Source organism: Cottoperca gobio, chromosome 12 (assembly GCF_900634415.1).
Source record: "Cottoperca gobio chromosome 12, fCotGob3.1, whole genome shotgun sequence".
Classification (NCBI taxonomy): domain Eukaryota; kingdom Metazoa; phylum Chordata; class Actinopteri; order Perciformes; family Bovichtidae; genus Cottoperca; species Cottoperca gobio.
The window spans coordinates 15,005,263-15,017,751 of record NC_041366.1 but is presented as its reverse complement, the minus strand read 5'-3'; the positions used below and the strand labels follow the sequence as shown (position 1 = coordinate 15,017,751).

The 12,489-nt window shown below is 39.7% G+C and overlaps 2 protein-coding genes across 2 annotated transcripts; both read right to left on the bottom strand.

Annotated features, from left to right (window-relative positions):
• Nucleotides 1-54: 54 nt before the first annotated feature.
• smad4a (SMAD family member 4a) lies at nucleotides 55-7,089 on the bottom strand. The gene is made up of 11 exons (XM_029445529.1): nucleotides 6,819-7,089; nucleotides 5,662-6,016; nucleotides 5,382-5,556; nucleotides 5,019-5,048; nucleotides 4,725-4,928; nucleotides 4,342-4,449; nucleotides 3,886-3,936; nucleotides 3,608-3,791; nucleotides 3,289-3,457; nucleotides 2,520-2,658; nucleotides 55-1,886 (listed from the first exon to the last, which is right to left on the bottom strand). Exons 2-11 carry the CDS (start codon nucleotides 5,899-5,901, stop codon nucleotides 1,675-1,677), a joined length of 1,512 nt encoding a protein of 503 aa, XP_029301389.1. The 5' UTR covers nucleotides 5,902-6,016; nucleotides 6,819-7,089; the 3' UTR covers nucleotides 55-1,674.
• Nucleotides 7,090-10,448: 3,359 nt separating this feature from the next.
• bmp10l (bone morphogenetic protein 10, like) lies at nucleotides 10,449-12,191 on the bottom strand. Its single transcript, XM_029445091.1, has 2 exons — nucleotides 11,855-12,191; nucleotides 10,449-11,494 (listed from the first exon to the last, which is right to left on the bottom strand). Exons 1-2 carry the CDS (start codon nucleotides 12,189-12,191, stop codon nucleotides 10,449-10,451), a joined length of 1,383 nt encoding a protein of 460 aa, XP_029300951.1.
• Between the last annotated feature and the right edge of the window lie 298 nt (nucleotides 12,192-12,489).

Here is a 12,489-nt window from a genome sequence, read left to right as displayed (position 1 = left end):
TACACACTAAATCAAATTCTAAATAAAAGGGACATTTCACAACTTCAAAAACAATAGTGTTAGCCCATTGAATTTTATTCAACCATACTCTTACATTTAAACACCAAAGTATTCAGAATGTAGACACAATTGTTAAAGATAAAGAAGCAAGAAGTTACATTTCCTGAAAATTGTACAGCTTTTTTTTTTCTTTTTGTGGTTCATCACTGTAAAAGATAGCAAAATAGTATAAAATACTGCAACAGCTGTAGGTAAACAAAGCCCCAAATACCAAAATATTGTACTGAGCAAAAACTGAAAGCATTCAGTTGATAAGCAAAACTTTAACAAGTGGCAGAACTGCAGTCTGATAACCTTTTCACTTATATGCTATATTTGGCATCAATATGGCTTACGCTTCCTCAACAGTTCATTCTTACCCTACTTTACTCAGCTGTTGTCTAGAATATGTTTAGGGTACGTGTCATCCAAGAAATACTCAATTAAAATGTGTGGCGGTGAGTCTTTTTAAAGGGACGTTCTACCCAAAATGCATCTCGAGTGTCAAAGATTGGAGGCAATTTTTATGGATCTCGTCACAAAGACTTTTCACCTCTTGAGTAATTATATGGATACAAAGAGTAACCGCACATGAGAAAAAAATACTTAAGCAAATGAATAAAGTGCTAATGGACACTATGTGGGCATTTAACATAATTACACTTATAAATAGTATTTCAATGTGGTATATCTTTTCTTTTGAATATAATCAATCATTTCCATGTGATTTGATTCAATGTACTCTCAACGTCACAACAGCCTTGGCTGTTGGTAGAATAATGGATGTTTTAATTGGCTTTTCAAATGGTCTTTACCTCCAGTAAAAACTATTCAAAAGGGAACATACATCAAAAAGCATCTTACAAGAAGCATCAGAATTGAATATTTTTTAAGATTATATCTTACAAGAACATAAGTGATGATTAACATGATTTTGTTTGTATAGATGTCCCGGTTTGTGAGGTGAAAGACTCCACTTACACTGAGCCATGTAAGCATCGGAGACCAATGAAGGAGGACTGGATCGGCAGTATACTGCAACTGAAATTACATTTAGTTTGTTCAGACATGGTAAATAACAGGTTTTCATCCAATACAGAGCATCGCATTGTTCTCCGCTTCACTGGCTAAATAGTTTGCCCGCTTGCTTGATAATCCAAGAAAAGGATACGGTGTGGGGGGGGGGGGGGGGGGGAATCTCTTTGTGGTTATGCATTTATTTTGTGTCGCACCGAGGCAAATTAAATAATTGCTTTTTGCATCTTTTAATCTCGCTGTGGACACGTTCTTTAGTTCAAATCAGTGTGCGAGTATTTTTATTGGAACTTGAGATTTGAGAGACACACAGTCTTGTTCACTTCATGCTGTTATGAAAAATCTATATACTGGCTTCCCTTTGCATCCTGTTGGCAGCATGTTTCCTCACATGTTCCTGCAGCTGTTTGGAAGTTACTGACACTTACAGACCTGGAGTCTCACTGCTCGCAGCGCTGAATTTGAAAGTAGTGTGTTTGGAGTAAACTGCCGGCCTTTATGTCCTTGTTCCTACTCCTACAACCTACCACCCTGTGGTTGTAGTCCTTCGTTAAAAAGTACAGTCTGATTCTTTTTCTTGTACAGTTCATGTCTTTTAACTCAGTCAAGGGGTTGAGGGTCAGCTATGGGCATGGTGTGCAGAACTTCATCCAGTAGCTGTAGAGCTCGGTGTAAATGGATCTCGATCCAGCAGGGTGTCTCTTTAATGCTTTGCCGTGGGTAGTCGGGCCCCCAGCCCTTCACAAAGCTCATCCGCAGGATGCACAGCCTGCGCAGGTCATCAACCCCAATGCCAGCAGCAGCAGACAGACCTGCAGGGGAATTACAGACAGTAACTTTTAAATCGATGTGGCACTATAAGCCAAAGCTTGTAGGAGATATGTCAGCTAAGTTACTCTTGCGGTAAAAGTTTGAACATATACTACTCGTAGTAGTACTCCACTCTGATCAGGCCACATGTTTTACTGCATTTGAGCTTAATGGCCACAGGACAACTTAAATTGTCATTGCTCAGCATTGACAATGCTAAACCCTGATTTGTAAAGAAGTTCAAAGTACAAGGACAGATAAAGCAAACTGCTTAATCATTTCCAGATATGTAATCACCCAGTATTTACATTTTTCTACATAATGCAGCTGCACCGGCCAAACTGACGCCTGAAGCATAGTTTAATTCCAGTCAGCCCAATTTAGCTCCGAAATGCGGACTGAATTATTATCCATGAAGAGAACACAGCCTGTGTCGCTGCTTTTTTTTCTTCATTATTAACTGCTGGTTGCTTTTCTTCTCTTCATGCTGCTCTAAAATTCTCTTGCTCACAACACTGTGTCTGCCAGTGCCATAAGAAAGTCCCGGTTATAAGTCTTGACACAGAAGACAATGCTGAGAAGCAATCATAATTATAAACTTGTTGAAGGGTAAGTGCAGCAGTATGAACACTTACTGATTGCAGGGGCGATGCCTCCCACAGAGCCAGGCCCGGGAATGTTTCCAGACACGGCTGCTGCCTGAGCTGCAGTTGCTGCCTGAGCTGTCGCTGCCTGCTGCTGCATCTGCCTGTGGCACTGACGCAAATCAAACACCTGGCAGGGGAAAAAACTATCTGATGAGAAGATATTGACATTCAAGCATTTTGACTTACGGTAAATAAACTGTGATGCGGTTAGACAGTCAAAATGAGTGTCCATCACGGAGCAATAACATGCATATATATATATATTCCCTTGAATAATACAACTAAAAGGGGATGCTTCACATATTCTACGGTGATTATGGCTACTCTAACTCTCAGCATAATTGAATTGAATTAACATAAGATTATTAGATATTTTTAAAATGGCCCCATTTTACTTAGATTAGAGCCGCACTCGCATTATGACTAGATTATTGGTGTGCATGTAAATGTTATTCAAAAAAACAATTCCCGCACACACAGACCTTTCTCAAGACATATAATCATAAAGTGACACAGTGCTTAAATACAGCCCATAATTGCATGATAGTCCACAGCTGTGTTGAAGGCCTGTCCATGATCACAGAAAATCTATATAAAAAATAATAATTTAAAATAAATTGTGTGTGTGTGTGTATATATATATACATATAATATTTATTACACACTATACAAATGCCTGAGAAATTTGCAAATTTAAATAACACCTACTCGGAATGTCTTTTCTTTTCACTGGATGACCATTTGACTGCATTCTCACCTTAATGTAAGCGCTGGGGTAGATCTTGTGAACTGCATCTCCAGGAGCACGTCCAGCCTCTCGATCCAGGTAATAGCTCTGCACAAACACGGCATGATCGCTCAAACAGCGCACCCAGACATCTCCTTCTCCTTTACTCTCCAGCTGCATGCCTTTGCCAATGTGAAGCCTGAGGACAGAAAGGAGGGGGTAAACAGTAAGACATTACCAAAACTTTGCAGTCACTGTCAGTCACTTATCAGACCTAGAGACATACAGTAAACATGAATAGCTTGAATTAACTTTTTCATGATATATCTCCAAGCATGTGCGGCGGTACCTGGCTCTCTCTATGTTTTCTGTCCTGTGGACATTGCTCAGTTGGCCCAAGCAAAAGCGGTCCCCTCCTGATGGATCAACGTAGCCATCCACAGTCATTATCGGACATGTGGATGGCACCTTAAATGTCTCCCCAACATGGACATCCATCTCAAAGTACGCAATGGAGCACCAGTATTCTGGAGCTGGAACAAAGCAGCACATAAGCCTCAGGTCAAATGGGTTACACTGATTATGGTAAATATGTGGATTGTCTTCCATCTGCAGCTCGATACTCACAAGGGTGATTTGATATGGGGGGCTGGAACGCAATTTCATTGGTAACAGGCCCTGCAAGAAAATGTTATTAGTTTTAAATAAGCAATTCTGAAACCACACCTGTTTTTTTAGATGTGACATTACCTGTGACCTTGCGACACAGATCATGCAGTAACGATGCTGAAAATTACCACATCTCGCAAAATGTCAAGTATGGAGGCTGATCTGTAACATCCAATGGTAGTCCTCAATTCAACCACACTAACACATTTGACTTTAGCTTGTCGCATATTCATAAATGTATAATGCATTAATATATATGTATATATAAACATGAGAAACTCTGCTGGGACATTTGATTAAAACAATGTTTTCCTTAATATGGAAATGAGCTGAGGGAAGTTCCATTAAATTAAATAAAGGATATTGACCATTTTTAAGGCTTGATGTGAGTTTTGCTGTTTTCCATCCACTTACAGTAATGCCCTGTGTGAGGCATTGGTGGATGATGCTGTAGATGCCCATTCTGATGTTGAGGCACTGCAGGGGTGAAGCTGCTGCTTCTGTTCCAATTGGGGGTAGGATCTGTATAAATAAATAATGATTAAAGAGTTGTGTGGCCAAATTTGTGCCAACTTGAAGTCTGTATGGTAGATCACATCTTAAAGCTAAATACAAAAAAAGTGATGTTTATTGCATTAAAAGTAACTTTTCCTAATTACTTCTTCATTCTAATTAACAGGCAATCCCTTTTAAAAACCGTGCTTTTGAAATGACCTAAACCCACTTGTGCAATGACACAAGATTAATAATTTTACAGCTTTTACATATGTGTGTGTAGTCTCCGTGTAGTATCTCACTTGAGGGTCCACCACTGATCGTAGCAAAAGCAGAGATTAAAGCTGAACTGCTGCCCTCTGATGGGGAGAGTAGAGCGGGGCTGCTGAAGATCTCCTGTGGACACGGTCTTGACGGGGGATGCTGGATAGTCTGCAGGTGGCTTTCGGCGCTTGAGAGAGATTGATGATTGTCATAGTCATACTCATCCTTTACCAAGAGGGAACCTACATGAAGACAAACAGCTATAGATAAGACTGGTTGACAAGCCGAACATCTTCAGCGAGCAATACAGGAAAACTTTGGCATCTCCTTACCTGAATTTGAAAGGGTCAGCCCTGATAGGTCTGCAAAAACATGAAAAAGATCAGTTTATATAGTCAATATTCTGAGTAAGAATAAGAACATGGGCTGTATTTTTCTCAACCAGATCCCTGCATCATATTGTCAATAAGAGCTGGGAGTATCAGGAGTATATATACACACTACATAAATATAAATACTATATGTATGACCAAGACCAATGTATTTTAAATTCCAAGTCCTGTCATGTTAAAAAATAAACCAACTTGTAACAACTCTCACAATCCTTCAGTGTGTCTCATTCTATTTTACCAATAACCTAAAACTATCTGTGTAGATCTAGTCTCAAGACTAACAAATCGTTAATGCTTGCTTACCTATGCCTGGAGATACGACCCTCTCGTAGTGGTATGGGTTGACACAAACATTGTCACATTTCAAGTCAAAGGCATACTGGCAATATTTCACATGTTTTAATTCATTCTTGTGTAGATCAGGCCATCGCCATAGTCGGGCATAGACCACATGGGGGAAACCTTTACGCCCTGCGACCTAAAGCACAGAGAGAAAGATTTTATGAGATAGGTAGTATTTTCTCTTACATATTCATGGAGCATATTACACCCACTTGGTTCTATATATCTGCCACAATTGTACCTGTAGGCGTCCATCCAGAGTTCTCTGTATGGTTACACACTTGCTAGGATGAGCTCCATTTGTAGTGATCGCTGTGATAAGGGAATCCAGCTCATCTTTTTTCTCCTTCAGCTTCTTGACAAGACTCTCTATAGCTCGCTTAGCAAAGCTTTCACTCTCCCCTCCCTGACGGTGGCACATCAGGCTATGCACAATGCTCAAACAGGCATCATTACTTGTGGGAGTGTTCGTGATTGACATCTTGCTCTTTGGTTTCAACCTTAGAGAGACTTTCTAGTTGTATCCTCTATGCCTTTTCCGGTAGAAGTGTCAAGGGGAATGTACTGTTGATTCAATTCTGTCCAAGCTTAGCAACCTTAAACAGAAAAAGCAGTCTTATAAATGGGAGTTCAGATAGGTATGCCAATCACAATTCACATTGCATTACATAAAGTGGCACTCAATGTACAATCTGTGTATCACCCTGACATAATGTCAGGTATAAAAAAGAGAAGTGAATAGGCTATTGTGTTTAGGCCTCAATCTAATGTACATTTTAAATTACAGATGACAGTTAATAACACGTCTTCAGGTTTCCAGCATTTCCTCCAAAGATTAATATATTAAGTTGTCTGCTTATCTTCCATCTAATACTCTGTAAACATGCCCATCTTAATGTGACATTTGTTTAAATCTACGGCAACTTGCTTTTAGCATACATTACAAATGAACAACCACTGCATTAATGCTCACATAAACTCGCATGTATCGTCCTCTGCAGATGCGTTTTCTCGTGGGTTTATCAAGTTTATATTTAAATAAACATTAGGTTAACATTAGGGTTTGTTCACTGCAAACGTATCTAACGTTAGCCCATATAAGGTATCCTTCTCCTAATGTACGCCTCAGTAATGTGCAACCTAACCTGACCTAAATTATAATGCTTGGTTATTAATTGCGACTATTTAATACTATTTTATAAATACACACTTTAATAAATATATAAGTGTCAATGAGCAGTAAGGTAGCTAACATTGCCCAGCTCGTGTTAAGTGTTGGTGTTAGCATCCCTGGGCTTGCCGTAGAATACCGTTAGTGACAGTCAGCTAACACTAATTTAGAAAGTATTCGTCTCCAAACATATACTGAATCAAACACGAAGTAATTGTTGTACTTACAGTGATTTATCCGCGCTGTAGCGTTAGTCCCAGTGGTACAAGATAATACGTGAGTGGCTTTTGCTTCCGAAATGTTGATATGCTAGCTAGCTTACATTAATGATATTTTGGCTAGCCCGCCGCGAACTAACCTTCTTCTATGATGGCCCAAATCTGCTACCTCATGACTTGTGACAACAGCATATAAGATAAACACGTACCCGTTAATATGGTGTTCTTATTACTATAAAACTGTGAACTTATAATAGTATAACAACACGTTTAACTGGCAACGAAAATAAACAAAAAACCCTCTCCACCCACCACTGCACGCTCACACTGCGCATGCACGCGTAAACTGTGATAGGCGTGGCGCTGCTGTTTGGTTTGTTGTCGTGTTTGTAAAAAAAACCCTCAAAAAAACAAAACCACCTACTGTTTGCACGCCTTTGCCAATTTACCAAACACTAGGGCCTACTTGTGTGTTCATTTGAGGAGGCATTGCATAATTTTGTGTTTGAAATGATTAATTATAATAAACCATGTTTGATTCAATATTCAAATGTCAAGTCAAGTAAGTCAAACATTCAAAATGTCTAAATTCCAATAAACAACAACCAATTAGTGCCACATCACCAAATGGGCAAAGAGGTCAACTGCTCACTGGTCCTACACCCTCAGAGGCCCCAAACACATAGGCTGTAGTCTGCTGTGTGAACTGCACCTGGTGGGTTTTAAAGACCACCTGGAACTAAACCCTGACTGGTGAGCTTCATGCTTAATTATTAGTTGGTTGTAATAATATTTTGTATTTGCTGGGTGCATGCCAGTAGTTCTTCTCAAAAAAATAAAACAAAGCATTGCCAATCTGGACAAGACTCAACCTTAAGATGATGTTCTAAAGACCCATCATTCAGATGTAACTTTAGTGGCGTTATGCTTTTCACTGTAATATAAAGTCTCCCCCTTGTGGTTAAAATATAGTGTGACATTACCGTAATGAAAACGGTCTACTGTCCAAATCTCTCTTTCACTCTCTCTTCCATATCTCCCAATGAGATTAACCATGTGTTTATGATTTAAAGTTGGCCTCCCATGAACAACAACATGAACAACCTAACTCTTACATGGTCTGGAAAACAATACGTCAACAATACAGTTGAGCGGGTTTATGTGATGGCAGCTTTGTTCATCACTCTCAAGCAACAAAGCTGCCATCACATAAACCCGCTCAACTGTGTTGTTGACGTATTGTTTTCCAGACCATGTAAGAGTTAGGCAAAGGGAATGATATGTTATGGAAAAGCAGCTTTTATGTAATTTCGTCACTGTTCATTAGCAGTGAAAATAAGTGAAATAGTCAATATGGTGAGCTTGGCCATGGATTTCTCTACCTTTGAAGGAACAAAAATACAAATATTAAATGCCATTGGTGTAGCAGCAGATGTATGCTTCTGTTTTACATAAAATGAAGCCAGCACAACAAAACACAGAATGTGATGAACTCACAAGTAAGCATAGTGAAGTAAACAGTGCTCAAGGGTCTTCGCTTTTTATAAAAAGTCAATTTAAGATTCAGCCCCGTCTCCTCACCCCAAACATTTTTATACAGTCCCTAAACTAAAACAGCAACAAGCCATTGTGAAGAAAGAAGTCAGGAATATTGCTGTTGGGAATATTTTCTACATATTGAAACTTTATTCTAGTTTCAAATAAGTTCCACACTAGGAAATCAATTTGTCAACTGCCAGTTGATATCTCCGCCCTGCACACTTGGCCTATGTAAATCTGTGTGCTGAGTGAGGGTCCTATTAAGTTAGAAAGTTCAACAGTGTTGTTCCATTGTTGTTATCTGCTTCCGACTGTTAACAGCAGAAGCTAGGTGATGATGTGACATGTATTCTTTCCATTTGTACTGTTGCTGTGGCCTTGATAAGGGAGTCAGCATGCCCGTGTCAGAAAGAGGAAGTGGGAGGGTTCAGAGGGCACTGAGCAACCTCATGGCAGGATTGTCAATAGAGCATGTTGCGTTGGAGACCAGGAATCTGACACCACCTTCTCACAAATGCTGCCACTTGGAGTGGCGTCTCATCCTGAGTGACGGTCTACAAGACTCCAGGCTCTGACACCTCGTTATCACCATGGCATGGAAGCGGGCAGAGAGAGGCCCGCCAGGCATGTGACGCTAGAGGGATGGGGATTAAGGTTGTTAGGTAGGGAATGCTGCGATTACCTGACAATGAAACAGGGTGCACAAGAGATCAAAACTTGCTTAATGACTATATTTGTTTTTATTTTTACAACCATAATAACATTAATATTGGTGTGAGAACCAAAAGCAGGATATGATATATGGCTGGAGTGTGAGGAAAGATTTCTCAGAAGTTGATAGTAATGTTATGCAAGACAAATTGTTCATTTTTCAGACAAGAAGCCCTGCAGAGCTCCAACACACCGTGAAAATCATCTCCTAGTCAAAAGCCAGAGAAAATATATTGGCAAGCAAAAAAGAGAAAAAATGTCACATTCTTTAAATTATTTCAGCGGCTCCAGTGTACCACCGGCCTATTTACTTAATAAGCATTTTGGCAAGACTATGATTCAATTACAATTGAATTTAAGAGACTTTTCATATATATATATATATATATATATATATATATATATAAACATACAGCATTCTATATATTCAGTCACTGATGGCTATCCTAAAATGTCGATTTCTTTTTAATTCAGTTTATATAAGCTGGAGCTTCTCAACTTCTACATTAGGAATAATTTCTGCCAGAACAAAATGTAGATAGAAAAAACAAAGTTTTGAGATCTGGGATGAAAAGATGTCTGATAATACGATAACACATTTTGCAATAAGACAGCGTGTGTAACATTCAGTCTATTAAGTATATTCTGTTCCATCACTGAAATAACACAAAACACAAAATTCACTTTTGTATCTTTCTGTACCTTGAAACTTTGCACTCTGAGTACATCTTTTGTTCTTAGATCTCACAAACACACAAATCTCCAAAATATTCAGAAGATTGTAATTGTATTGAACCTTTTGACTCGACCTTGATTACATGAAGCTATTACCAGAAGCTTCTTTCTTTTCTCTTTGTCTCTGGCTGTGTCGGGTGGGACCGTTGACTTAGTATTTGCAAGAATATGGCCTGTAATTTACAATGTAATGTGGTACTAATCCAAAATCAATCTAAAATAAAAAATAATCTGCAAATAATTATAATAAATCATGACAGACAGCTTTATATTCTACACTAATATAATTATAACTCATTTACCTTTATACAATTACAAATGTACATCATGTAGCACAGATATTATTATAATTTACAACTGTATGAGATCTTAGATACTGTGGAAACAAGCACATGAGGAGATAGATAGATAGATAGATAGATAGATAGATGATAGATAGATAGATAGATAGATAGATAGATAGATGATATATAGATAGATAGATAGATAGATAGATAGATAGATAGATAGATAGATAGATAGATAGATAGATAGATAGATAGATAGATAGATAGATAGATAGATAGATAGATAGATAGATAGATAGTGTATCTGAGATGATGGTTTAAACATCACTGTGCGCTGGTCTCTATCTTTGTGTAATATTTTTCAAAACTATCTACAGCCACACTCTGCCACCACCATTCCCTCATACTTGTGATTGAAAGTAATCACCCCGTTATCGTGATAAAGGAGTGAAATTGGCTCCAACTTAGTGGGTACACAGCAGGCACGCGATGCTCTCTCTGGACTCTTAACACTCAGCAGTGTCTGCACTATGGCATGTTTGGTAGGCGAGACCTCAGAGGTCATAGGCGGGTTACACACGCCGTTGCATTCATACGCCTCATAGCCCACAGGCTGGATGATCCACGTATCCCAGCCAATCTCTTTAAAATCCACAAAGAGTGGGGTCCTCTTGCATGGCTCGCTCTTAACATTGCGACGGATTCGGGGAGGTGTGTCATAGATAAGGTTGGACTGCAGATGCATGAGAGACAGCTCGTCCTGGTTAGTGTGGCCGGTGTTGTGATTAACGTGCCCCCAGAAAGCTTGTTGGCTCCGGCCCACGTTTTCAGGAAGGTCATTCTCATGTTCAATCATCTGGTTGAGCTCTTCTTTATCCTGTTTGTGGTCTCCATTCTCATCATCTGAGAATACGATCATCACCGCATTGTGTTTGCCTTCCATGCTCCTGTCGATATCAATGTTAGCCAACCTCCCGCCCTGCTCTGTGACCTCTTGTGCGACCCCTTCCTCTTCTGACCCCAGACTTGCAATATGAACCTCCAGTCTGTGAGTTGCACACCCTGACTTCCGCCAGAGTGCAACCACATGAGTCAGGTCAAACGACACCCAGCTGTTATCTTTGGCATGGATATACTTTGTCAGCAGTTCCTCCAAATCATTCATCTCCACCACCTCCTCTTTATCCCTACTTCTCCCTTCTTTCCCCACCTCTTTTGTCCAAACAACGCCCTCATGTATTTTGTAGATGGTCACCTTGCAGTCAATGCCAGCATATGATCTTTGGGCCTTCTGGAACAGGGTGAAAAGGCGAAGCTCAGCTATTGTTATCTGCTCATGGTGGTGCATTGAGATGTTGAACAGCAGGGGATGTATCCTTACACCCATGGCTGTTATACTGTAGGGGGAGGAATCTGAAATCAAAATATCAAAGTGTATCTCAATGCATTTGTTTTTATGGTCAGAACTCAAAATAAACTGTTAAATATTAAAAATCTACCCTTGTTTTTGATTTCTTTGAATCATATTTCTCATAAATTGTCAAGGCTTAGTTCACGTGTAGCTTTATTGCTTTAATGACCACTTCCAGATTTAAAAAAATAATATATATATATATATATATCATTAAATTATTAGAATGTCAAAGATCACACATAATTGAATGCTAATCCTTACATGTTACATAAATAAAATGCAACCCAAAGTTACAATTTTGTATGCAATACATTATATACATTTCCAAAAAGTTGTGTTAAACAAAAATATGTTTGTACCTTCATTCTTGAAGCTGCGCACAACGTTGGCTGAGGGTACAGCAGTGCGGTCATTAGCAAATCGGTTGTACAGCTCCAACATGTACTCCGGTGGCTCCCTGCGAGCAGCGAGAGGCCTGGGCTGGGGCCTCAGCTCTGTCAGGTTTATCGTGGAAAGAAACTGGCTCAGAAAGTCCTGTGCATCAAGTAGTGGATTATCACCCATCCTACCGACTGATATCCTTTGACGGTTCTCAGCAGACCTGATGGGACTGCTCAAGCTCAAAGCAGTCAACATCAGAAGTAGGATATTCAGAGAGCGGATAAACCCAAGGTTGGAGAAGACTGAAACGGTCATGGTTGAGTGGAGGAAAGGTTTAAATCCAAAGACTGAGTATCAGACGAGAAAGACGCAAGGGATCCTTTGGAGAGGATACCTGCAAACGGATCAACCTTTCGAGGAAGGAATGCCCTTCGTTTAAGGACAACAGGTTGCTGTTGGGGGCAAAGAGAAAACAGCTTTGCCCTTGTTGATCTTGAGGTTTGGTTCTGAGGGCAGGGCTGTGCTGTCCAATGTGCTGTGCTGACATGTTTGGAGATGTCACTAAGGCCCTGCTCTGCCCTCCTCTCTCTCTCCCCGCCGGGAACTTATGACT